Raw genomic sequence first — 27,815 nt, forward strand, 5'->3', positions numbered from 1 at the left:
GCCGCGGGGGGCTAGCGGTTATGACGATATCTCGGCCGATGTGGTCCGCTCGACTTTGGTGGTATATTTGCTTAGGTCGCAAACATGGATATTATGAGCGAAACGGCACTATGCGGGATTCGAGGTTGGTTTGATGAGAATAAGCTGGTCGCACGTTGACTTGATGGATGATGCGGAGTTGGCCGCGGTAGTCTCACGTTAGGGGCGCGAGTATCTCAAAGAACCGCAAATCGAAAACAAAGAGAATGGTCCATGAGAGATTTTTCAAGTAGAACAGAGTCGTCGATTTCCTTGTTGAATTTGTTGCGTTGTCGCTGGAGTCGGATATGAATTCGATGATGGTTCACGCCTTGTCGCCGTATCACGGGTGCATTCCCTTGAATGAGGTCGGCTGGATTACGGAAGATCGCATCACGTGACAGAACTTGAACAAGCGCATCGTCGCCAAAGTAAAAACGCATAAATGTTTGCACACAAAATTCAATATCTTGTAAATAAGGTAGATGAAATCATTGAATAAATGCACGCGTGCTCGTGTCTGTAAATAACCCTTAATCGCATATACTAAAGTCCAAAGCTCATGGTATCTCGTGCCAGATTGCGCAAGACGCGTTAGTCTCACTCCTGGCCCTGAACTCGACGCGCCCAATCATCATTCAGCCTCATACTATCGACAACCACAACTCCACGTCCTCGTCCAACTCTTTCAGAGCGCTGCCACCATTCTTGGCTCTTTCCAGCCCTCTCAGCTTCAGACTCGCTATCTGCCAATCCACCAGAACCACCATCAGCTCCAACAACCAGAATGACGTCATGTCGAAGCCAGGTCTGGAGGGTAGTGATGATGCTGCCATCCTGACCAGAGAGAGCCTTCTGGAGGTATATGACTTCTGGCTGAAGGTGTCGTAGGATATGGACGTGGCCGTTGGGTGTGGTGAAAGGGAGAACCATTGTCTCCTTTTCGACCAAACTTAAAGCCTGTGAGTAGATGGAGTTAAGAGAAGGGCTTGCGGATTCACTGCGAGTAGTCAGCAACAGTACGATTCAACAGCGCAAGTAAAGCATACAGCTGGTTCTTTGACTCTTCAGCTGGGGTTTGAACTTGATCGTGTCCAATGTTAGAAAATGAAGAGCTCAGCGAAGTTGGCGGAAGGTTACTAGTAGCAGTATCCATAGCGGGTTCCTTCAAACCAGGAGCGTAAATCAGAACAAATAGCTTAACCTTGGAGTGATCGATGTTTCGAGGGATGTGGGAGAGGATAGACTGGAGCGTGTTAGTGCGCGACCTCGGAGAACAGTCTGATCAACTTACAGCGTGCTCGTGGAACGAATCCTCCTCTTCAGGCACGGCGCCTGTCTCGGCAGACACCACAATCGCAACCGTCTTGCGTCGCCTATTGCCGCCGACGAGTGGTGACGACGTATCGGCGGGCGCTCGTTCTTTCTTAGCATCTGCTTCCTCTTGCCAGGGGTTGGTATCGTCAAAGGGGCTCTTGTCCTCCTCACGAATGCTAGCCAAAGCCTTGCCCATTGCTGCACTCGCAGCTGCGACACCAGCCGCCACAGTCTTACCTGTCGAGTCAAAGAACTGCTGCGGGCTCGGTGTTCGCCGTAGAGCACCAGACATGCGCGAGCCCCAGCCTCCGCCAGCCGCATCTTCGTCCGCGGGCGCAATTCCATGGCTCTGGTCGTCAGGTCGTGGAGGTTTCTCGGGGCCCTGAATATCGCGCGAATTGATATCTCGGGAACCGTGGGGTTGATTGTCACCTGCGCGAGCTTGATTTCCGTAGTCTAAGCCGTAGTGGTCGTCTTCATCATCTCCGTCTTTTCGCTGGCTCCAAACCCAAGCAGCTACACCTACAGTGGCAACTGTAAGTGTAACTGCGAGAGGGACCCAGTGGCTCCAAACTCCCCGTCGCGACCGCGACGATCCGTGATCGGGCGACATTTACGCGGCGCACTGTCGCATTGCTAGGTGGAGGTGATGACGCCAATGGCAGGAGGCGCAAAGGGCCTTTTCGTGCAATTCGAATGTCGTTGGTTTGTGACTCTTGAGCAATTGCGTGATATTGACGCAGCCGTTAAAGTAGCGAAGTCTGGGGCCAGATCCGATTCTTGTCGATACGCGGTGGTTGGTGTAATCGGCGTCAACAAGCCAGTGGAGCTGAGGCCATCTGCCCCCAGCAACAACGGGCCCGAGGGCCGACAAAGAGCTCAGTGTTTCAGGGGCTCATGCGGGGGACTATCCAATAATCCGTACCGAGGTCGGGTCTAATCCGTCCACATGAATCCGTGTGGGATAAGATATGTGGCTGTGCATCATGACAGCCACAGCTGCAGCCACAGGCGGGACAGCACCCCACGAACGTACATTTTTGATGTCTTGGCAATGGATTTGAGTGACTCTTCACTTCATATTCAACTTCATACAGCAACGACGGCCCTCGCGTTGGCATTAACAAACCAACCCACACACTGAGGCCATAGCGGACTTCTACCGAACGTTGACTCTATCTCAGGTCTTTCATCTCTGCATCAATAAATCAACAAGGAACCCCGCGGTGTTATGCCCCACGCTGTATCAATGCCGTCAACTGGGCTTCAAGCCCTCATTCTTTGCGGGCCTGGCTCGTCATTCCCGACATTCACCTCCAACCCCGATGAGAGCCCCAAGGCTCTTCTCCCTATTGCAAACCGACCTATGGTCTGGTACGCGCTTGATTTCTGCTATCGAATGGGCATCACAGGTTAGTCAAGTCCGGTGCTATAGGGTGACTCATTGAGTATATCCATAGATAGCTCCTCACCCTCCAATTATGACAGGATACATACTGACAACTGATAGACATAAATCTTGTCTGTCCTCCTACGGCTTCCGAGGCTATCTCAACTGCTCTGAATACTAACCTTCATCTAACTGCGCTGCCTTTGCCGCGACCCGACACCCTCTCACCAGTAGACCTTGATCAAAACACAGGCACTGCTGAGATCCTACGGCTGCCAGAGATTAGGAAGATTATCACTGGTGACTTTGTAGTGCTCCCTTGTGACTTGGTCTGCGAACTTGGAGGAGCCAAGCTTCTACAATCATGGATGGTCAAGTCAGCTAGTCTGACAGACATACTTGGAACGGCCAGGCTTTCCAACGGCCATCGATCAATTCACAGCGGCGCACTTGGCGTCTGGTATGATACAAAGGCAGTTGCGCCTGTCAAGAAGGAGGAGACAGACTTCATTGCGACAACTCCGTTGCCTTCTACTCCCGTTATGCCACCAAAGGGATCTCTCTTCTCAAACTTGTCAAAGCTGGTGTACTCTATGCCAACCGACTCCTTGAGAGATTTGACAGAAGACAAGGGCTCACTTCCCATTCGGCACGGCTTGCTGCGTGCCCATTCTCGCGTACGAATGTTCACCACACACCGAGATGCCCATATCTACATCTTCCCCAGATGGGTTCTCGATTTTGTCAAAGATAACGAACGAATGGAGAGTATTGGTGAGGATGTCGTCGGATGGTGGGCGAAGGCTGGCTGGCAATCCGGTCTTGCCGAGAAGTTGAAGCTGGAGAGTGCTTGTGCCCAAGGTCGGGTTGAGGAGACCAAGGACGATGAGCGACCCAGCTCGCCTTCCCGAGTTTCCACACCAGATAACATCCGTGGTGATTGGAATACATACGGCGACACGACTGCCGAGACATCAGTGCCGAGTATTGCAGTTGATGACGAGCCATCAGCTGCCGAGAAGTCGAAATCGTTCCAAGTCCCGCCGATCGTTGCCTATGTCCACCCGGGCGGGAGCTCAGCTCCTTTGATTCGCCGCGTTGACACGGCACAGCTGTTGCTCGCTATTTCACTTCAGCTGGCCAAGCTTCCATCACTCGAGGAAACAGGCGGGGAGTCATCATCACCATATGCACATGCAAAGAAGATCGCTTACCCTGAAGGCGTTAAAGCACGCACGACAATCACACAAAAGGACAGCCTCATTGCGGAGAATGTCACTGTGGAGGAGAAGACCTCTATCAAGGAAACTGTGATCGGCGCCGGTTCGCAGATCAACGAGGGTGCCAAGCTCTCTCAGTGTCTACTTATGGAAGGAGTTGTTGTTGGAAAGGCATGCAAGCTGACGCGGTGTATCATTGGAAAGAGAGCAGTCATTGGAGATGGATCTGTTTTGACCGACTGTGAGGTTCAAGAGAACCTGCTCGTTGAAGCTCGAAGTGAGTTCCCGTTTCCCTACCCTAGAGGTGATCGACACGCTAACCAACCCACCCCTGCACAGCTGAGGACAAGGACAACAAACTCATGAGCTCCGAGGGTTTGGAGGCCACAGAAGCTGAGATGGAGGAAGTCCTCCAGGACATGGAGGCTGACGCCGAGCAAGCAGTCATGGATTAACTTAGAATCTCGGATGTTACCGTAAACGGAGAAGCATTCAATAGAGTTACTCGCTTGTTTGTTTCGACCCAACTCTGCTATTCCCCTCACTTCCAATATCACCACTATGGTTGCATTTCACGTGTGGTGTTGAATGTTCGAGATTTTTCCTTACAGCGCAAGGTAGTATCGAGGCCCCGGTACGCCTAGGCCGAATGGATGCCCGTCAAAGTGCCATCGCCACCTGGGGAACACGATAAGTTGGAATGGATTCACAGGCGAATGCTGGATTCAATATCGCTTGACGGGAAACGTATGACTTGAGACCCACGATGTCACCTACCAACCGTGCCGAGCTATCCTTCGCGGGCAGCTTACCAACATGTCTCGCCTCACGTTCGTCCGGACAGCAGCAGCTCTGCAAGGAGAGCATTGTCGATCGGGAAATCGTACGATTTTGCACTTTTGGATGTTTCTTACCAAGAACTTTGGGATATCGCTTTCTCGATAGCAACAGCACTAGCTAACCTAGATGTGAAGCGCTGTCGAGGTTGGGGATAAGATCGACGATCGTAAGACGGGACGAAACTAATGCACTGTCACCCTAATCAAATCACTTCACTTAACTCATTGAGGGCGTGTTCAAAGATCGTCCCTCTCTGTATACGCGCTTTGACGATGTATGTAGCTGATCAAAAAAGGTGTCACTGTTGGCTCGCTTCCCTTCAACGCGTAAGCGCGCGTGGGCCTATCTAGGGACTTCGGAACCGAACCACGACGGGTACTCCAGCCTTGCAGTGACATTCTAAACGTAAGACTATCGTAATGTCCACTCTGCGGGCGTGGGCAGTGACCGGCTGACCGAGTATCCTCTTTATGGCTGGAGTGACAGCTTGCCGTAAAGTCAGGTAGTATGCCGCACCCGCCGCAGATCGAGAGAATACACTGAGATCGAAAGCTGGAGCGGAGGCTGTTGTTCACTAAGAAAGTAAAAGAAAAAGTAGGGTCCAGTATGCATAGATTGAGTTCCGTGGATCTTCGTACAGGGCTGTAAGTTGTTGCTTATTAGATTGCCATGTTGAAACGAAACAAAGTGGCTTCATAACGGCTTTTTCTATAGATAGAATCTGCACCTCTTTTGACAGCCACGCTTGACGGTATTCCCATTCAATTTACAAACTTCCCCATGTTTACTTATTGTCCGAAAGACGTCAGATATGCTTATCCCGCCCTTCAACTGCAGAATCCCATGGTCACTCAATGGTCTCGAGTCGAGTCTGGAACTGGATAATCTGGCCTCGCCTTGCTTGTCTCGTCTCGTCTTGTCTTATCTCGAGCCGTGTCAGGTGTCGTGGCGCGGTGACTGACATAGCACATTCTGACTACGTTAAACAAATATTATATCACCAACGAGGTCACTGATGACAAAAGTCTGGTAAACTACTGACAGAAGCCTAAACGTAATGGACGGTTTAGCCTAGAAGAGATTTAACTGTTTTAACATACGCCCTACAAAGTGTAGTTACTTGAAACCATCCTAAGCCCTGAGTTACCCTACACGTTCTATAGCCTCATTAGTAGAGTAATTCTCCGGAAAAGCAGGCATCATCGCCTCCTTCACCCAGAAACCACAAACCTGCTTCACGCTCTTCAGCACTAGCCAACTTTCAAAAGCCCTAACCAGAAACACCTAACCTTAACAGTACAATAACTACTAAAAGTATTACTCCTTATTTAACTATACTAGGACCCCTAGGTATAAGAATTATAAATAAACAGGACATAATAATAAAGTATACTAATATCCTAATACTATCTAATACACTAACTGCCAGGGACTATACAGAGTAGACTTTAAAGACTGCCTAGTAAAGCCCTGCAGAACCCCTTAGGGCATAACCAGAAGACTTAGTAAGAAAGAACTGTATAAACTATAATAAAAAGGACACAGGCTCTTTAAAATAACTAACCTAAAGGTCATATTATTAACACTAGCTACTGCTATTTAATATAAAAGATTATCCCTAATTACTAACCTGCAGATATATAGATAAGCAGGTCCTCTAATAATACTAACCCCCTATGCGTAATAAGTATATTAAGAGGGATATACTAATAGAAAGACAAATAACCTATTATAGTCTTTTAAGTAAATATTAGTAAAAGCAGGCCATTATATAATATAGCACTTGCCCTAGTATATAGTAATAGCTATAATATTATTATACTATAAAAGCCATAGACCTTTATTATAAGAAAAGAGTATAAAATAAAGAAACATACTATATATAGTATATATACTCCAGTTTACTACTAGAAGGACTTAATAGAAAGACCTAGGGTTATAATATATACCCTTAATACTAGCTAGCTAATAAGGAAATAACTTAACTATAAGCTTAGTAAAGATATAGTTATAGTATAAATAAAAAACATATCCCTTACTAACTTTTACTATAAACCTTAAATAAATAAAGCACTAAATATACTAATAGCAAGACCTATTAATAATAAGGCCATTATCCTAGGTAACTTTAACGCTATATACTACTTATAGCAGGCTACAGAGATAAGGGATAGAGAAAATAACATTACTAAATAGGCAGAAAATAAAAGGCTTACGCTCCTTAACCCCCTAAATAAACCTACTAACCTATATAGTAACACTATAGACCTAGTATAGTTAAATATCCTAGGAGCCTTGGTAACTATTAAAGGCTACCTAGCTACTAGCTCTAACTACTATACCATTACCATTACACTACTAGTAATATAACCTAAGCCCCCTTAACTAATAAGATTTACTATCTTTAATAAGGAGGATATACAGCGTATAGTAGGCATAGTATAAGATAATATTTAGCTACTTCTAGATAAAGGGGACATATAGAAAGAACTTAATACTATAGTAGCCATGCTATAAGACCTAATCTTAAGGGCAGTTAATAATATAGGCTAAATGCTCTAAAAGAATATACTATATATAAAGTAATAAAATAAATAATATAATAAGCAGTATAAGCTATACTAAGAACTTTAGTAAAAGTAATTACTAAGCTTTAGTAAAGAAGTCTAGCTAGTATAAGTAGCCTTTTAAAGGGAAGTATAAAAAGCTAAAAGGAGTAGTAAAACTACTATTATTAATAATATCCAGAAACTAAAAGACATCTAGCCTATTATACACTAGACCTAACCAAAGAACTAAGCATAAGCACTACCTATTAAATATAAAGGGAAAGTATATATTAGCCTATTAAAGAAAATAAAAGTACTACACTTTATAATCCTAGACCGATTTACAGTAAAGAATAATATACCTAACCTATAAGTGCCTATTAACTTTACTTTAATTATTAAGCTTCCTATAAAACTTATACTAAAAGAAATAACATAGGCAGTTACCTTAACAGGTAATACATTCCTAGGCTCTAATAATATTACTATTAATATCCTTAAGGCTATCTAGCTATATATTAAGGAGTATATACTATAGCTATATTAAAAATACCTTATACTTAAATACTACCTACTGGCTTTTAAGCTAGCAGAAGTAGTAATAATACCTAAGGTTAAAAAGAGAGACCTTTTTAATATATACTCCTGGTAACTAATTACCCTCCTCTCTTGCCTCTTTAAAGGCCTAGAAAGGCTAATAGTAAAACAGATAGCCTACACTACAGTTAACTAAAGCATATTATACCCTAACTAATTTAGTGCCTTACTAAAACGCTTAGCTATAGACCTTACTGCTATCCTTATATATATTATAAAAGATACCCTAAACTAAGGACTAGTAATTACTATAATTACTACTAATATTAAAAGAGCCTTTAATATAACCCTGCAGAACTAAATAGTGCTTACTTTTAGGTAATAAGGCTAGCTAGAACTGATAATTTAATAGATATACTCCTTTATAATAAACAGATTAGTAAGGATTAGGCTACAGGACTTTACTATAAACTACTGCCCCCTTAACTATAGCCTCCCCTAAGGCTTGCCTATATTGCCTATCCTATATATACTATATATTATATAGATTTACAGTATAGGGAATATAGGCTTTATATACCTAGCAGTAAAGATAAAGATTGCCTTAGTAATTAGACTAGGATATACTAATAATACCTACTATAATACAAATTAGCAAGACCCTTACTAAGACTACCTAACTAGCTACTAATAACCTAGCTAAAATTATTTAAAAGGAAAAGGTAAGGTATTTTATTTAGACCTAAAAAGACAGAAGTAATATACTTTACCTACAAGCACTATAAGGAAAGCCTAACTATTATATATAAAGGCTAAGTAATAAAAGCAAAAAGGGAAATAAGATAGCTTAGTATATAGTTTAACAGAAAGCTTACCTTTCATAACTATATAATAAAGTAGTTAGCCAAAGCCTACACAGTTTCTAATCTACTTTAAGGCTTTTCTAACACTGCCTACAGGCCCTGACCAGACGCTGTCTAACGTATTATACTTGCCTATATAGTCCCTATAGTAATATATATATCTAAAGCATAGTATATAGAAAAGAGCACTTTAAGGATAGTTAACTATATATATATATTAGCAGTAGCTAATAAAGATAACAGCAGGGTATAGGTTAATATTAAAGCAAACTACCTAATATAGCTTATAGAAGGCATCCTTAAGGACTTAATATAAGCTATACTTTTAGTCTAGAGAATAATACCTACCCTAGTACTATATAGAGAAAGTAGTATTTTACTAGCTAAATAGATACTAAAGGCAGAATAAAAACGCTTTTATATATAACTATAAACACTAGATAAAAGGTACCTACTAGTTATTACTCTAAATAGCCTAAAAGATATAAAAGGGAATAAAATATACAGTCTAATACAGCTTAAGTATACTTAAAAACTCCTTTTTACTGCACTATAGCCTGAACTTATAGCACTAAGGTATATATACTTCTTACTACTAAAAAGAAGCTACCTAAAGAAATACATAGCCCTTGGCTTTAATGCCTAGCTACAGTTTACTAATGCCCTAGACCTAATTATATACTCCGATAGGTTATAGCTAATATTTAGGGCTACGGGCTATAGATATATAATTTACTAATTAGGGCTAACAGTTAGCAAAGGTAATAGGTAACTTAAGAAGGCAAAGGTCTTTAATATAAAGGCAATAGGTGCCCTATAAGGCCTTAAAGCAGCTGTACAGTTAGCCTAGCCAGAAGACTATATAACTATATACCTAGATAATATATTAGTAGCTAAAGGGTTATGGCAGAATGCCTTAGACTCCTTATAGGATATATTCCTTAAATTCTAATAAATATCTTAGGCCTATGGCCTTATTAGGGTTAAATAGTGCCCTAGGTATATAGATATTAAAGGTAATAAATAAGTAAATACCTTAGCTAAAGCTGGCTATAAACTTTTAGAATTACCTAAGGCCTAACTAATACTAGCCTATATTTATAGACAGGCTAAAGCCAGAATAAAGAAAGATTTTAAGGACTAGTAAACTACTAATATCCCTAATAGCTATAAGAACCTTAGCCTTAAGGCTATACTAAAATATCTAGGAAAGCTTAGCCTTTACAGATACTTACTATACTATTTACTAGTAGCCTAAACAGGCTATAAAGACTTTACTAACTACTACAAGAGATTTCAGCATAATAATACCCTGCTTAAATACTCCTGCAGGCAGGGCCTAACTAACACTAGCCTATATCTGTAAATAGGCTAAAGCTAAAATAAAAAAAGATTTTAAGGACTAGTAGACTACTAATATCCCTAATAGCTATAAGAACCTTAGCCTTAAGGCTATACTAAAATATCTAGGAAAGCTTAGCCTTTACAGATACTTACTATACTATTTACTAGTAGCCTAAACAGGCTATAAAGACTTTACTAACTACTACAAGAGATTTCAGCATAATAATACCCTGCTTAAATACTCCTGCAGGCAGTAAAAATCACTTAATTACCTTTTTTATTATTAAAAGATTGCCCTTAATAAGAGGCTATAGCTTATACCTATACCTTAAAGGGAAATTAACTAAATAATAAGCAGAAAATACCAAGACTTTATTAAGTTTATAGAGGCAATAAGCTTTTTTATAGAGATCTGCCTATAATACTAAATAGGGCGATAGGGCTTAAAACTTACGCTAGAAAAAGGCATGCCTGGTTAACTAGCAGCAAGCAAGCCAACATACCTAAGGAAATAACTACTAGTAGTTATAAAGAACAGGTTTAGACAATTTAACTGCTAAATAATTAGATTAAATAGGTAGCAATAGCTACGCTTATATACCTTTACTAATAGAGACTAAGCCCTAGAAATAAGGCCTTTTTAAAATTAAAAGGGCAAAGGAGTTACTAAGATTTTATTATAATTTAGACATATAGCCTTATAAAGCCTTATTTTTAGTAGGCTATTACCTAGCCTATATATAAAATAACCTATTTTAGCTAGCTTAGCACGTTTCTTTACTCCTTATAGAGATTGGCTAGGGGAAGCCCAGTAGGACGTTAAATAATACAACAATAATAATAAAAAATAGAGTAATTCTCCTAACGATCAACCGATCGTGTCAACTGAAGGAGGCGCATTCTAGAACATAAAACATCGAGGATTAGTGTTTGAAAGGCCATGGTCAAGAGTCATGAGCTGCATAAATCAGAATCGAAAATGTCAACATGGTGAATTCGAGAGGCTCCGCGGAAACTGTCTATCCATTTAGGGAGAGGCATCTACTAGGCTGCAGGTAGCTAAACTCCATTTAGGGAATGGAAATCGTGTATAGTGGACTAATACAGCCAAGCGTAACCACGACTCCGGTTCTGGGCGAAACTTTATTACTGGCTTTCCCGCAAATCCGCGAGATCTGGCCACTGGATAATATCTTACCCGCCAAAACAGCAGCCCAACCCAGCCCAGGGCAATGCAAAATTGTTGTGCCATTCACCGTGAGAAAAAAAAGGTCGATGTTATTTTGAGGCTGCGTTACCGGTCTCTCGCTGCCGGCCCGACGTACGTATGTCAAGCAATGCCACGCTATCAACGGTCAAAACGGTCGTTTTGAGCTTGCATTCCGGTGCTATTGATATGCGAATGTCACCATAAGCATGACCGTCTCGTCAAGAGGCGAGAAACGGTAGCGAAAGAGAGTCAATGACACCTGTTGGCAAAGGTAGTATTCTGAGGGAGAGAGGCAAGGAATTAAAAAAAGAAAAAGAATAACACAAATTGGGTTCTGGCGGGGGAAAACCTCCGTACCTTGCTTTATACTGTGTAAGAGTCTCAATCTCAATCTCGGTCTCAGGGCCAATTGAAAATACTCTGACGTGCCTTATGCGGCAGATACAGATACAGATGCAGATGCAGATGACGCAGGGCCAAGGTTTCGGGAGACCACAATCTCCAAAATGGAACAGGAACAGGAACTCCTACAGGGAGCAGGCCCTGAAAATCTGGCTTTCCAGACCCCTGACTATCCCCAGTATGGTGATCCTCTCCCGCCCGCCGTCCGTCAGATCACAAACCTAGTTAGCGGGAGATTCACTGCGGGTGTAACAGCGGCTGCGGTGTAACTTCGATCTGGGGGCGAAGCACAGAGCACCCCAAGCCTAGGTAAGCCCAAGCCCAAGCCCAAGCCCAAGGAAACAAAAAAGAAAAAACCGTGTATGTACGTAGTGCCATATGGCATGGCATTTCGGTCGCTCGCATCGTGGAAAGTCGAGTGCATCGGCGATCTCATGGGGTCTGGGCTTACCTGGTATGATATATACCTAGGCTGAGAAGACCGAGGGAAGTGGACCACGATATTCAAGGGACTGAAAGCTATCCAAATACAGAACACTAACATATACCACCGAGTTTGGATGACATTCTTCACATAGATCAATGTAGGGCAGAATACCTACCAATACCTAGCTTACAGGGCCTAAGGTAACTATGTCAGCGGAGACTGACAGCCTGGGGTCCCTTGGCCTAGAAGCCGTAGACCCCGGCCGGCTGAGTCCCTCAATCCAACCAACGCTGCCCGGTCGCGGTCTCCCCCAAGCATGACTTGACTTTGAGAGTGAGAGCAACGCTCCCAACAACTCAATTCAAGCCGACTTTTTGATTGGCTTGGCTTGTAGGGGGGTGGATTTGAATTAAGTTAAATCTAGCCAATTAGGCTTGAATTGAGTTGAGGGACTTAAGTAAAGGTGGTCTGTTCCTAATTAGGCCAGTTTAGCCCCGCAGGGAGCTTTTTTGGCTAACTAATAATATAAGATAAGATAAGACCTACCCTAGGTCTATAGAATTTCCTTAAAAATAAAAGTAAAAGGTACCTATATATTACTAATATTACTATACTGACTTGCGGACTTGCAAGTTAGGACCTAGGTAGACTTAACTTGTGGCCTTTTTTCCTAACTTGTAAGTCAGGGGCCCAGACTTAAATTGAATTAAACGACTTGAATTATTGGGAGCGTTGAGTGAGAGTGGGTTCCATTCGCACACGGGCCCATCACAGTGAGAACCAGATGTGGAGAGAATAACTAACTTAGGCCTTCAGTTTGCCGTCGGCAAGAGTACGGACCCGCCAATCATTTCTCAGTACTGACAAAATATGTTGGCGTTATTAATCCACTGCCAGTTGAATTACCTTGTTGCAGCCTCCAAAAACCACAATGACTAATAGCCACAGCAGGCAATCTTGACATGGCTACAGCAGCCAGTCTACCAAGACACGAAGCGTTATTCTCCTTATGAATCGAGGTACAGTAGTGTGCGTGGAATACTGCTACAATCGTCTGATAACTAGCCTGATAGATAGATTGTCTACCAGGGAGAGTAACAGCAATAGCGTATGATTACCGTAAACAGAGGGAGACAAACACCAAACGGGCAGCAAATGTAACATCGTCTACTCGATACGGGAGTCAAGGGATGCGGCCAAGCCAAGTTGACAGGTTGATAAGTTTGTGATAGTGATAGTCCCCAAGTCAATTCGGCAATTCCTGGGCCCGGTGCCCGCAAAGAGCTCTACACAAGGGAACACCATGCACCCAATTGGGCCTCTTAGTGCTCGCATATGGCATTACCAACCAAGCAATGCTACTGAACATCAACGGCACTAGCCTAGAGAGACGACGAGTGCGTGGAAATGGACTTTACTGCGCAAGACTACTTTTTGTCTGATTAGACCATCCCCTTTGGAGTATGCTGAGTGGGCAGGATTTTATGATAGATCACTTGGAGCCCCAACACAAGGTCTCGACAGCTACTGTACTAGGACTTGTGGCGCTTGATATGACACTCAAGACTCTGATTGGTAGGACAACTTGCGGAAGCGTGCCCGCAGCTCAGGTGAGACTATGATGTTATAAATCTATGATGCCATTATGAGAAAAGAAGAAGAAGCTCCAACAGCAGATCTGCTCCACGGTCTATCATGAGGGAAATTCAGCATTCTCATTCTCATCACACGAGACAGTACGAAAATCTTTCACTAGAATAGCATCTTGGCACGGCCCATGGCGTTTTTTTACTTTGGGGAGCTCGTATACTTTACGGGAACAACGGCGCTGGGAAGCCGGGCCGGAGACGGATCTACCTTTGGGATAACGGGCTTGGCCTTTTCTCGGCGGGGGGAAGGGGCCTCTTCCGTGATCCATTCCCAACTGTGTACGGATACTGTAAGCTGAGGAGGAGGGAGCTCTTTGTTTGCCAATCAGATCACGGGTCTCGACTCTCCAGCTCTTGAGTCAGCGGAGACGGGAAGCAGGGGAAAACCTGGTACGTATGCCTAAAGTGCTCCCCTCTTCCAGACTCTCGCTCTGCTCTCTTGGCCCTGGGCCTGAGTTAGACAGAGGCTAGGCACGGGAAGAAGTGGATAGGAACATGGGAGCACTCGGATTCCCGTCGGGGACCCGTATGAGATGTTACGCTGCGAGCTGCACGCACTATTCGTTCACTGTCCAATACTGCACCGTTTTCTTAATATGGGATGCATGTGTATAGTAGAAATGATGATGAACACTCTGTTTCTCATCGTGGCGGAGACTTTACTTACATACGCTTCAGACACTGCAAGGGCAATGATGGTGAAATCTTGTGTGTCTACTCTGGCATCTTCCGTTCGTTTAGCAAACAAATAAGGGACCCGAGGCATTGCGTATCTCGTTAGTACAGTAGCTCTCACATCATCCATTTCGACTAGTAGGTAGGTAGGTAGGTAACTAGGCTAAGTTACCTAGGTAGGTACTGCACATTTCCAAGGTGAGAGCAGAACAGAAAGAAAGAAAAAAAAAACGATATATCACCAAAACTGAAAAACCCAGCCCAGCCCAGCCCATCTCAGGTGTCTTACCAGCCTTCAGCAGTGTATGCACAGTATGTGTGAGTGCATTACATTACAAGACGGGGGGGCGTGTGATGCTACCGCACCGATAGGTCTAACCTGGACTGATTTACAGTGGGGATTAGTTGGAAGAAGAAAAAGTCAGATCTATGAACGAACACCAACGCCAACGCCAGCGCCAGCACCAGCGCCAGCGTCAAACAGCCTCTCCCTCCAAAGGCTCCTCCACTGAAAGGCCCCTGTCCCCTGAGAGTGGTCCCCTCTCCGTTCCTAGATTTGATTTCTTGGGAGGATCGCTGGGTCGCTCCCCGGGAAGATCGCCCGGCACTAGGGACGCATTGAGAGCTGACACTGGCTTAAGGGCATTGCGCTCTTATCTGAGCCTCTGAGGTGCTGTACCCATAGGTTGTAGCGAGCGATAGTGGGCGCGGGCCCCACAGCTACCGTCCCGAGCCTCGCGTTAGTGCTTGCACCAGACAATCGCGCGATGCACTAACTGAACTGAAATGAACTGAACTGTTTCCCATTCCCTTTGTTATGACTTCAGCGTCCCGGCTTCCCTTATCACGCCTAGGTACGCGTCCAGGTCGCGTTTTTACTGGGGCTACCTACTAAGGGAGCATGGACATAGTGCGCCTCGGTTTGACTTGATGAGCCAAGCAGAGCTAAGATGGGGTAGTACCGTAGGAAGAGGGTAGTAAGAGGGTAGGTAGTAAGAGGGGTTACTCGACTCAACTTAACCCAACTCGACTCGATTTTGACCCTTCCTTAGGAGGAATAATTCAATGGCCGACGGATAATAAACTCGGAGACATTGAAATGAAGACTCCGAGGGCAGCCTCACACTATTGACTATATCGCCTCTCCTTGAGCAACTCCTTTGATCAAGGAGTTTCAACTTTATCAGTCAATAGAGTCAACTCAGTTCAGTTCGGTTGAGTTCGGTCCTGTTTTTCAGTTTTCAGGGTCAACCGAGTGCCCTCCTCGGCCACTTGCAAGCGAGACGGATGCCCTTTGTTCCGTTCTCTTCTCTTCTCTTCTCTTCTCTGTGCTGTCCTATGTCTGTCAGTTTGGCAAGTCTCTCTTGTCTCTTTTGTCATATTGAGAACCGTGCGCGGCTACAATAGAATAGTTAGGTTGTTTTAGTGCACAAACTTGACAGGCAAGGCATTCCCTTTCCTGTTACGATAGGCGAAGCAGGGGTCCTACCCAGGTTGACTGACCACGCTCACCTGTCAATGGGAACTTAATTTGTCTTCTATGCATATGATCTGTAAGGATAGATACCGTGGTTGCTCCGCTACCGTCCGATATCTCCATTTTCTCGAGGTCGACTCGAGCTCTTTTCCCATGATGATGGAGATTTGAGTTTAGCCGCTCTGACGTTACATTCTTGTTTGGGTCTGGTCTGGCCTGGCATGGCTGAGTTACCCAGCACCCGGCACCTTTACACCTTTTGACAATTGCCGATGCCACCCTTGCAAAGCTGCAGTGCGACTCTGCAGCTCTACAGTGCAGTTGGTGTTGCATCCGCAGCAGACCTTCCGATGTGCAGGCCAACAGAGCTTCTTCTTCTTCTTCTTCCCGTCCAATGACATCACAAGGAGCCCTCCTCAGATGGAGTTTTCCATGACCTGACAGACCATGTACGTTGTTGGTTTGCAGAGTCAGAGTCAGAGCCAGAGCCAGAGTCAGAGTCAGCATCAGCCGAAAAGAACCAAACACTCTGAGACGTTTATCGGATCAGATCAGGGTCCACGAAGAAACTCTACTCGACCTACTCCTACAGTCTACTCCTTGCACTCATCAACTCTATCCGCCGTAATGTGCGGATACGAGCACACAGTTCCCGTCTTCTTGCAGTGAATGCCCCATCCATCGCCAGGAACACCCGCAGGTCCCTTTCGTTTTGGGTGAGACCTGCACCACGCCTGTGATTGCCTTTCACGAATAGGGCCAGATTACCTTTCAATCACCCACTCTACTGTACTCCTTTGCTGAACCTTCTCTCCTGCTGACCCACATCTTCACTTTGACTCTTGGAGTGAGAGATATCCCACTAAATCGTTCCGCGTCTTGTCTTGTCTTGTCTTGTCTTGAACTGTCTCGACACTACTGTATGTTGAGTCTCAAGGGAGTCGAGATATGGGGAAACCAAAAAGAACTTTCGGATGGGGCATGTTTCGCCCAAGAGGTAACACATCCAGGCACGCTCAGGAACATGAACCTTCGGATGGTCTTGGCTTGGGTTCCCTCGACGCGACACTGTCTCACTCGACGGCCTTTCTGAGCGACATTTCCACTCTCTCCCATTCCAGGCCCTGATCATTCCTGGTGATGATATCCATAACTGTCGGAGGCAAGAAAGCTAACAGTTTTCTCGAGTGAGAAGAGACGGACCGAGACGATATGGTACATCCGTACACCAGATCTGGGGCACCCACGTAATTACCTCAGAGGGGACTCCCACTCTCTGGGCGTGGCTTACCCATGCTCACCTTGACATTGACATTGACAGGTAGGCCCTGTCCTGTGGCACATGTCCGAGATGGATAGATTATGGAGATGGACATGGACAAGGAGGGCTGGCGTCAGTCAGTCCAGTCCAGTTCAGTTCAGTGACACCTTTTCTCACCCCGGGGGTTATGTTCATGCACCTCATGCAGGGTCCGATATAGTCACTCACACAACTTCGCCTCATGTCCTTCCTTCAGGTAATGTGAGAGTTGGAGTCGATGCATCACACACCCACACCCTTTTTCTTTTTCTTTTCCCTGGGATCCGCAGCATGGTCATGGTTCGGCGGCTGCAGGGGTGTCCATAAAGTTGTGGCTTCGAGCGAGGAACCGCCCCAGAGTCAGGGACGTGGTCTAATCCCACGCCCACCCATCCTAGTCTATACCGCACCCCCCATATGCCGACCCTTGGTTCAAGCATATTCTCGACTGCCATTATACGTGCCTTTGTTCTGGTTCTTCACTTTGTCCCTATTCTCCGAGTCCTGCATTACTCAATGCCAGCGTAGTATTTCTTCTTCTTCTTTCACAAAACTCAACTTTCTCGGATCGAGTTCCAAGTCTGTATTGGTCTCTTTCTCTTTCTCTTGCTGCTGTAATAACTAGTCTGTAACTAGTCCAGCTGAGGGCGTTGAGGGCCGGGCGAAACATCTCCAGGGACGCTTGATCATAACTGACACAACTTCATCCAAAACATTGCACTCACTCATTCTATGCGAGCAATAAACCCACTCGCTCAACTGTGGATCTAATACGCCTCTCCCGTCGCCCTACCTGGACTGTTCTCTTCAGAGTAACGATCGAGATCTGTGCTGCTCGAGTTCTCTCGACACCCTTGTTCGCATTCTTGCCCTGGGGGTATCGGATCATAGCTGTGTCTCGCGGGTTCCCTACTAGCTGCACCGGCTGTGTTCAAGGATCTACGGGTGGTTGAGTTAACAGCTTGACTGTCTCAGGACCCGCAGCTCGATGCTGCGTACCTCATTCCACCTCATCTCTATATCTTCAAGGGCGTCCGTCCTCGAAAGACGAAAAAAATTCCCGATCAGACTCACTCACCAGACAACTGAACAACTTCACTCAACTCTTGATTGTTCTTTACAGCCTTTTGAGACCAACCTTGAACACTTTCACCCTTCACTCAAGGTCAACTCAAGACATATTCACATACATCTCATCCCTTCCCCATCTATTCTCTCTTTAACACTCCTTGCTCTCATATATTCAAGATGCAGTTCGAGTCGGATTACCGGTTCGACATGGACGACTCCTTCAGCCTCTGCAGTCAGCCCATGTCCTGCCCATCCACCACCACAAGCTTCTCCTCCGCCTCATCAGCTTACGACCCCTTCACTCCTATATCTCGACGATCAACACCTCATGAATTTGGCAACATGGACTTTGATGGTCCCTACAACTCTGTCTCCCACCGGGGGGCAGAGCTGACCCCTCCCTCATCAGCAATGGGCAAGTTCATGTTTGGCCCTGTCAAGCCTGAGCCTGAGCACATCTCATTCTCCGACTCTCTCCCCAACACTCCCATGAAGCGAGAGCAGCTCGGCTTCGAGTACGAGCACATGATGGACATGAACATGGCACATCACGGATCAATGGGTTCATTAACACCATCAAACTCCTTTGGCATGTATTCGTACTCCCCTGATGCTGCGATGGGTCCCGCCTCTTTCATGATGACACCCACCCAAAGTATCTCTGGCTCTGAGGCTGCCGAGACCGGCTCATCATGGTCTTGTGCCAACGATAGCCCCATCTCCTTCTTCCCCAACAGACAACTCTCAGGTGACTTTGACACTTTTGATATGGACCGCCACTCTCAGTCACCTCTTGGTTATCACATTCATGACCCCAACTCTCCCAACCGCATGCGTGCTCAAAGGAAGTTGATGGTGCATGAGATCCAACAGAAGAGTGCTGAACTTCAGCGAGCTCAGATTCGATCATCGAGGAAGCGATCGATCAAGCCCGATTCTGCTCAAGTTGATGTTGTTCGAAGAGCCATGTGCAAGTGTGACTACCCTGGTTGCCACAAGGCCTTCCGACGAAACGAGCATCTCAAGCGTCACAAACAAACGTGAGTGTTTACCGAGATTCATAAAAAATGAACATTTTTACTAACAAAAAGCAGTTTCCACGGTGAAGGACCTAACCGTTTCTCGTGCGAGTTCTGTGGAAAGGACCAATTCAACCGCCAAGATAACCTCAACAACCACCGCAAGCTACACGCACGACCCAACAGCCGCAACCGCGGAGTTGAGTTTATCCCTGCTGCAGTGCCCATTATTGAGCAAGAGGAGCGAAGCAGGAAGCGAAGAGCGCCCTCAAAGTCCAAGATTGCTGAGAAGCGGGGCTCAGAATACTAAGCTGTCATTTCATTCATTGACTGCTTGGCATTACCTACCTTTACCTTTGCTGATGGGCATATCTTGGCCCGGGTACCTTACTTGAGAACTCCGTCAGTCGCCACTGGTGGAATAACGAGAACAGGGAAGAGTCGAGCACAAAAGGGCGCCACTTATATGAGACACGCAGAACAAGACCAGGACCCGCTCAACTTGATTGGGAAGATATACACACACACACACTCACACATTCGGTCAGACACACATACCTACTTACATATTTTGTCTGTCTCGTCCACACACATTCGCATCTACACACTATCATCATATACGGAAAAGGCGGACCTGAAAAAAGAAAGGAAATGCAGCATTTCTGCAGCCAGACCGTCATATGGTCGACGCCGCTGCATTAGAGACTCAGGCAAGAGAGCTCTTTTGGAAAGCAAACGAAATTACAGGAGACACGAGGGTGTAATGGTCTTGTATGATTACTATGTCTGAAGAGAAGATGCGGAAAAGGATTACCTGAACTCGGCGGCTTTTACTGTTACTTTACTTTACTTTACTTTACTTGGGTGGCATCTGCATGATGGAGTTGTTATCACACAACCAGGTCCACTTCAAAGGTGCAAGGGCGTTTCTACTCTTGGGGGGAGGCTTTCTGCTATACTTTGTTCTTTTACTCGGTGTTGAGGAATTTTGTCGAATTTGTTCTCACTTTACTTTTTGGTTAGCTATTCTTTTCTCTTCTATTGCCCTCCACATTCTGGACAAAGAATAGTTGGGACAATACGGTGGCGGACATAGGATTGGAGCAGCAAAAATGAAACAAGAAATTCTGTCAAATGAACACCTTCGTCATAACTTTCCCCATAGTGATCTCCATACAAGTGACATATCGAATAGAAATTCCTTTTTTTTGAGCTGGCGCTGGGAAACATGGCTGAGCTGGACACAGTGGTGGTGCTTGTTCGTGGAGAGACAAGACAGGCAAAGCTGGAGATTGCATTACATAGTGCAGGGCAAGGATTAAAGGCATTCACGTGTTGATTGATTGGCTTGAGGATATCTAGTTTGTGTTTAAAAGCAGGCTTTCAGGTGGTCTATACCCAGAAAAGTAGGAAACCTAAAGATATCAGATATGACAAAAGACAGCATCCGACAGAGAAAACTTCAGCTTCGGCAGGCTTTAGAGTTTCCGGGACATGTTGGCCCGAGCGTAGAGCGGAATTGGAGCATTTCACGGACAGGCAGGCAGGCAGTCAGCCAGAGCGGACAGTCTACAGTTGAGCGAAAGAGACTGTGGATGGGTTGGTTGGGATGGGTTGGATGGTTTGGCTTCCGATAGACAGCTCCACGATGTCTCAGATCTCGGGGTAGGACAGCCTGCCGATCCGCGAGCCACCCTGGCACCCTAGTCCCAGCACAGGCAAGGTACATGCACAGGCTCATTGCTTCTGCTAGATTGGGATGAGATGGGTGAGATGAGATGGCAAGATACGGCGTAGCAGCACCCGCTGCTCTGGGTCTGGCAGATTTGATGTGCTGTACATACATGAAAGAGACAGAAAGACGGGTCTACAAGGCATTTGGTGTGGTGTGCTCCTCTGCGGGCCTCGGTGGCCACTCCGATGGTCGTCGGATGTGATACATGATATTTTTGGGCTGACAAGAGGCTCAAACGGTAGTGGCTGAGACGGGTGAAGGATGATGTGATTGGGGCTTTTAGGTCCCCCAAGAGACTCGTTGAGTCTAGATCTAATAATACTAAGATTTGGATTGCGGGTGGTACAAAGACACATGTCAAACGGTTTCTGATTTGCAATGTTAGCAGTTAGCAGAGGGAATGCCAACCGTCTTTGCCTCCCGCTGGACTCGAGGAATGCTAAGATCAACGACATGTACCTACAATCCTACATAAGCAGCTAAGGCCATTGGATACGATCCGCAGCGGAGAAGATTACTATCTAACGTTAGTTCAACAAAAAAACTGCGGATACTGGTATTTCCTCATTCGGAAAAGAGGTCCCTTGGACTCGACCGGGGGTTATTGTAGACTACGCGGGCCGTGGTGGAGAGGAAGACTCTACTAGACGAGATAATGCCAACATTGCAGGCAAACCATCGGAAGAGAACGACACCCTCAAGGAGAAAATACTAGAGTTTCCGAGTGTCAAAGGGGTTGTTAAGAATCTGGAGGGTTGCATAAATAGTTCCAATACATAAAATTAGTGAGGGAGGAAAAGTCCTCTTCAGGGAGAGGTATGCAGCCAGTTTCATCCATCGCGGCTTGGGTCAGGAAGTTTACGGGCCAATGAATGTCTTTTGTGGGAATTGCCTTATAAGGACAACTGGTTTGTGACGAGATATGTAGGGAGAGAAAGAATTGGGAAATTATGATGGCATGCGCACTTTCACATTTCGCACAGAAGCAGAAACAAGGGACCATGATATGATCTGATATAGCAACGTCGATCATTGTATGAGGCTGAACATGATCGAGTCCGTGCCGACAAGGGGAAGGGGATCTCCAATACTGACTGAGGCGTTTAGGGGTCACTTGCATGGGGTGTCAGGGTGTCTCCATATTCTCGAGACTCTAGTGGTGTCTCTTGGGTCGTGGTTCAAATGATGATTCACTATATACAATGTCAGTGGATAACAGTCCGTGGCTGAGATAAAGGCTGACACAAGACCATTGGACCCTTCTATTCTCTTGCCGTGTGTGTTTTGCAGCTCGGACAAGGATTCCCACGGGTTCTGGGCGTAGTATGGTTGCACAGACCCTTTCCCTTGGGATTTGAGGCGTTGAGGAGACGTTTGTGCCTGGAATGAGCTGAGATGAGACGCCGATGTGTACCACGAGATGGGAGGCGACGAGGAACTACTGGAACATGACACGATAGAGTCGATTCAGGGAGGCTCAGGCACAGGAGACAGGAACAGAACGCCCGCGATCTCCGTATACTCTAAGAGATATGGACCTTTTTTTTTTTTTATCAAACAGAGATTATGGACACTACTCGCTCAATTCCAACACCATTGTTGGACCAATGCTAAAAGAAGAAAAAAATGACAAGTTACATGAGCTAATGTCACCATTCATCTCGTATGTAGACCCCGTGATGCCCTTGACCAAAGAGGCCGAGAGAGAGAATTACGTCTATGATAGAGCACGTCGACGGGAATAAAGGGCATAGAGCAAAGACCGGTTTAGCGACAAGGCCGGCGCGGAGACTAGGGTCAGGGCTACTGAGTTACGGGAATGGCTTCGTGGATGAGATTGGCGGGGTTTTACAGAGGTTACCCAACACAGTAATTCATCGACAGTGGAGCTCTTAGTCGCAAGTAGAGTCCAAGAACCCCTGAAAGTCTCTTTTCTTTGCCCCTGGGCCGGCACTTGTCAGAGGAAAACAGAGTTTGCTTGGACCGGTGGAGGCTATTTCGTGTTTGGGTGTTTAGCTGTTACGATTGGATGTGAGGGTTTGCGAACGAACCTATGATCGTTGCTGGATGGTCCGTTCCCGGCAGTCGGTTTACTTATCTAAACGAGGTTGCAGCAGAAATGGAGAATGCAATGTAGATCAGATAATCAAACACAGGCCTTGTCAAGCTGAATTGCGATTTCGGGTGTAAGATGTGAAGCCCGCGATCGACGCCGGGTTCTGTACCCAAGGAAATAGTTAACAGTTGGACATGGGTTGTATGAGCTAGGTAATGGATGAGTAAATGGTTGAATTGATAGTTTTCTTTGCTTCTGAAACAGTTGTCACAGGAATGCAAAAAAGAGGCGGTTGTGCACTACGCGCAGCGAAAAACGATGAACCACAGCGGTGGCAATGACGCAAGAGATTAGAAGGCTACTGTACGTAATTACAAAAAGAGAAGCGAAAAAAGAAAGAAAGAGACGAACATGATCTTGGTATGGGGGGACATGCTATTCCGTGCATTAGATTGCATATGTTGATTACCTACCTTGGCCTACCTACAGTGCAGCAAGCAACACATACTGGACAATAACGAGGAAGCGGAGGCCCCCCCCCCGGGGGCCGTCGGGTGAACGTATCACATGCATTTGCGCGTACGTAATTGAGAGATGTGATAGATCGCGGGGAAAGAATGCTTCGAATTGGTTGGTAAGTCTGCTGGGCGAGACAGGGACAGGGACAGGGATATGACATGCATATTATTTTGTGGGGCTATTATCAGGTAAGAATGCCTGCCATCGGATACTGCACTGCGCTGATAATCTGTTGAGTTGTGAGAAGTTAGTGACAGCTCTGTTTTCCGAGGACTTGCCTGTTAATCAATCTCGCAGGGTTACATTGGATCAACTGCAGTCTTGACAGCTGTTCAAGGATATGTACAGACCCTCCACTCTCCTCTGTAGAAATCTTACTTCAGCTGTAAAGGTCACTGATGACGAATGGACGGGAAGGCCGCCCTACAGTTCTAGCGATCTAATTGATACAGTGCACACCTCACCTTACGTACCTAATCGACCCCCTGTAACTTAGCTCCGATCTTGGCATACACCTGAACCCCTGAATTTTTCGCAATGGGTCCTCTAGTAGGGGTGGTGGGGGCCTATTCTGACCAATTAGAGAGCTAGGTTTCAGTGATTTTACAAGGAATCTCTTGACTTTAGTGGGCTTCCCGCTGCCTGTTACTGCCCTACAGCCAGTAGCCGATCCAGCATCTGGTTAAACCGGGGCTAACAGGGAATCAGGCTCCACTGCGAAAAATACAGGGGTTCAGGTGTAAGCCGTCAAAACAGGCTGCCTCCACTACTCGGTATAGAGGCTCACAAAGAGGCCTGTGCGCTTGGCACAGCAGCGAGTGCCACAGCCAATGACAAATCCGCGGAGTATTGCCGTCCGAATAATGTCATGTCATCAATCTCCACTGCCAGCCCAGCAAGCAACGCAACATGCATATGCACCTACACTGCTAGTAACCAGCTGAGGAACGGAGCGTCACCACTTCCTATTCCCGTCTCTCTCTCTCTCTTTCTCTCTCTATTCTACTGTATGAAGTTGAGCCTCGGATTATCTCGACCGACGCAAATCCCGGGGGTTCCGGACCCTGCTTGTCTCGATGCTGGCCCTGGCTGACTTAGCAATCTCGCGATGGCTTCGCTTCCATCCTACCATGATGCCGTCTCCCCTGACTGGCTACCCCTAGTGGCTCCCTACGTCTCTCCCAAGGACTATCCGGCCCTGTGCGGTGTAAATCACCGGTACTGGGACGTTTTTGCCCCACGCATATGGAGTCGTCTCTCACGCTCAGACATTGTTAAGGGTCTTGACGATGCACAATATGGTGAGCTATGGATCGAACAATGCCCTAGTTTCTTATCCGCACAGCAGGAACTGATTAGTTTCATCAGATTTGGATTGGCTGTTGAACTCTGTTTTCAACGGCGTCAGTCGGGTGAGAACCGAGACGTTGAGCCTTGTTCGAGTTTTTGATGCTCGCTCCGTCAGGGGCACATATTCTCTCAGCATAGGTGTCAGCATCAATACGAGCTTGAAGAATGCAGTCAAGTTCTTACCAAACCTAATCTGTATTCTCATCGATGGCCATGAAGATCTCAATCCTTCTGAATCTCTCTCAGAGGTTGGGCATCAGATTCAACTCCTCAGCATGGCAGGTTGCCCCGTGTCACTATCAAAAAAGCTCATCAACGCCCTTTGCGAAATTGTCTATCTAGATCTCTCGTTTACTTCGGGATCACTCCGTCCCTTATTCCAAGAAGATGTGCTCCCTGAACTACGTGTCCTGAAAATCCAAGGCAAGGAGGTCGACGACACCACCGTTGAGAATCTAACCGCTCGATTCGGAACTCGTCTATGGAGCTTGGACTTGAGTAACAACAAGCTAACAGACCAGGCGCTCGATAGTATTGGGGCTCATTGTTTGTGGCCATCCGATCTTCGCTCGGATACCAACTTTGATGTCGAGGGTAAGCTGGAATTCGGATGCACAACTCCTGACTTTGGGACCTGGACTCGCATTGTTGAGTCTGAATGGAGTGCTTCTTTCGGTCATCCAAACAGACATTTTCTCGACGCGCCGTTGTATGATCTTCATGATACATTGCCCCAAGAATGTGCGTCTAAACGACTGGACGGGAAGTTCCCCGTCAAATCAGATGCGGTGGACGCCGTCTGCAGGGGCCTCCAAGGCGAGGACCCCTATTTCCCACCAGCGAGCTTTCAAGCCTCACAGGGGCTTACGCATCTCAGCGTCTCTGGCAATGGGGTCTCAGCCCTCGGCGTCACGAAGCTACTTACGCTGTGCCGTGGACGCCTCGAGCAGTTTAGCTGCGACTCGATGATGCTTGTTCCGCCTCTGAAAGGGACTATGGCCGCAGGGTGGTGGCCTAAGGCGGCTAAACTTTATGGCTTTTATGCTGCACATACACTACGGCCCGTGCTGTCGTCCAACTTGCAGGTAGTCAAGCTACACCACTCAGTAGTGACTCAAATTCCCACATTGGAACTTGAGGGATTCTCCAGCATGGCTTGTCTACACATCGCTGAGAATATACTACTGCCGCGGGCTGAGATGGCCTTCCCCGAGCCATTTGTCCCTGATATGAACCCACGCATCACCTCACTAACCCTTACGCATATCCCGCGACGCTCGAGTGGCCCGCTGATCAATAGACTGATTACCTTCCTAAAACTTCTCTCTGCGCAGGAGCGTGCGCTTTTTGACCTGTCATCTCGGCGGGGTCCCAGCGTCTTGGCCGGCCTCCGTCACTTCCGGCTCGAGTTCGAGCAGGATTCTTACGAGGGCGATGCCTATACTGCCGGAGAAGTTGATGCTGGGGAACTGCTAAACTCGGGCGATAAGGGGTTCAGTTTCTTTGATGACGAGGCCGACGGGCGCCCACGGCCCGTTCGAGAGCTAGCAGCTTCTTCCCTTCAGAAACGAGAGCAGACGGAATTTTCCGTTTCTCAAAGGGAGCAGGACCTGGAGACTGACTACCTCGACATGAACGTCTGGGTGGATGGAAAGTCCACTAGGGTCAAGGTATGGGTCGGCTCAGCCTCTAACGAGAGTAGCAACCCCATGCTACGAGACTATCGAGAACTGGCGTTGCATTACAAAGTGCATGATCGTATCGGACCGGCCTCCCCTGCACAAATACGTGCGGGCGTCCCCTCTTCGGCACTCGTCTTTCACACAGCATGGTGTATGGCGATCATGCCCTGTCGGCATAGGTCTGCCGCCATCAAAGAGCCCACAAGGGTTGAGCTTGACGCGATGAAAGACGTGCTGTCTGAGCTAAAACAGTTTCGACTTCAAGGCAGGGCAAAATACCTCAAGCTGCAAGGCCAGTCTGCCAGCGGAACCTGTCCGCCTGGTCCACCCCATGGATTCTGGCTTGGGAAGCTCGAGGTTTCGATTCACCAGAGGGCGCTACGGAGCAAAACCGCAGACTATTGGAGATGAGCCGCCCCGGGGAAATTGTACGAGGAATACTCCGGACACTTCAAACTTTGTTTCCTCACAAAGGGTAGGTTTGTGTGTCTGGAACTCGTTTTGAAACTTTTGATACCCTGGTTTCGATGTCGGGCTAGAGGAGACCGAGCATCGTCAACGGCGCGCTTGGCATTGAGTTTCATAATTATTTGATGGGGATATACACGGCTAGCATAGGCCGATATACACAGAATGAGGGGCCTCCGAATATCGACATTGGTACGAGGATAGCCAGCTCCAGCTGCGGTGGCAAATGTCATGTCTCTCGTTCTTGGCCGAAACTGTCGGTTCTCCAGGATGCATAGTTCGTCTTTTTGAATGACTTGATTATGACGAATTCCTCTGATTTTGCGCTTTGATGCAATACATATTTATTCCCTCATAGTTTGGATACTGACAAGCTTGACCATCCCCTGACCACATTCCTAACTAAGGAGAAGATACGGAGTAGACATCCGCTTGCTAGCCGAGGTATGGATTCCAAGACAGTGAGTGACTAACTATATAACTAGCAAGCTGAGAGCTATAGCGAGTAACATCGCGTCAGCGCGTCGTCTAAGATAGGCAGCCCTCGGGTGTAAGAAGACTTCTAACGTTAAATTAAGGTGCTAAAATTACTTAGTCTAAGATTTACCAAAGCTATACTAAAGCTATACTAAATTTATCTAAGCTGATCTGAAGACTTTTGTCACCTAAGACAGAGGTCCTAAGTTTTATTACACCC

General features: G+C 46.4%; 4 protein-coding genes across 4 annotated transcripts; 3 read left to right on the forward strand and 1 right to left on the reverse strand.

Annotated features, from left to right (window-relative positions):
- Positions 1-618: 618 nt before the first annotated feature.
- On the reverse strand, positions 619-1,948 carry FSUBG_7998 (uncharacterized protein; the record flags this gene model as incomplete). The annotated part of the gene is made up of 3 exons (XM_036686360.1): positions 619-1,018; positions 1,068-1,264; positions 1,313-1,948. The coding sequence occupies 3 exons, from the start codon at positions 1,946-1,948 to the stop codon at positions 619-621; spliced, it is 1,233 nt and encodes a 410-aa protein (XP_036536520.1).
- A 636-nt stretch (positions 1,949-2,584) lies between these two features.
- On the forward strand, positions 2,585-4,400 carry FSUBG_7999 (translation initiation factor eIF-2B subunit gamma; the record flags this gene model as incomplete). Its single annotated transcript, XM_036686361.1, has 3 exons — positions 2,585-2,747; positions 2,846-4,222; positions 4,285-4,400. 3 exons carry the CDS (start codon positions 2,585-2,587, stop codon positions 4,398-4,400), a joined length of 1,656 nt encoding a protein of 551 aa, XP_036536521.1.
- Positions 4,401-18,466: 14,066 nt separating this feature from the next.
- FSUBG_8000 (uncharacterized protein) lies at positions 18,467-19,618 on the forward strand (the record flags this gene model as incomplete). The annotated part of the gene is made up of 2 exons (XM_036686365.1): positions 18,467-19,329; positions 19,384-19,618. The coding sequence occupies 2 exons, from the start codon at positions 18,467-18,469 to the stop codon at positions 19,616-19,618; spliced, it is 1,098 nt and encodes a 365-aa protein (XP_036536522.1).
- Positions 19,619-24,726: 5,108 nt separating this feature from the next.
- On the forward strand, positions 24,727-27,061 carry FSUBG_8001 (uncharacterized protein; the record flags this gene model as incomplete). Its single annotated transcript, XM_036686366.1, has 2 exons — positions 24,727-24,919; positions 24,987-27,061. The coding sequence occupies 2 exons, from the start codon at positions 24,727-24,729 to the stop codon at positions 27,059-27,061; spliced, it is 2,268 nt and encodes a 755-aa protein (XP_036536523.1).
- Positions 27,062-27,815: the final 754 nt, after the last annotated feature.

Source organism: Fusarium subglutinans (genome assembly GCF_013396075.1).
Source record: "Fusarium subglutinans strain NRRL 66333 chromosome Unknown NRRL66333_c0000106, whole genome shotgun sequence".
NCBI classification, from domain to species: domain Eukaryota; kingdom Fungi; phylum Ascomycota; class Sordariomycetes; order Hypocreales; family Nectriaceae; genus Fusarium; species Fusarium subglutinans.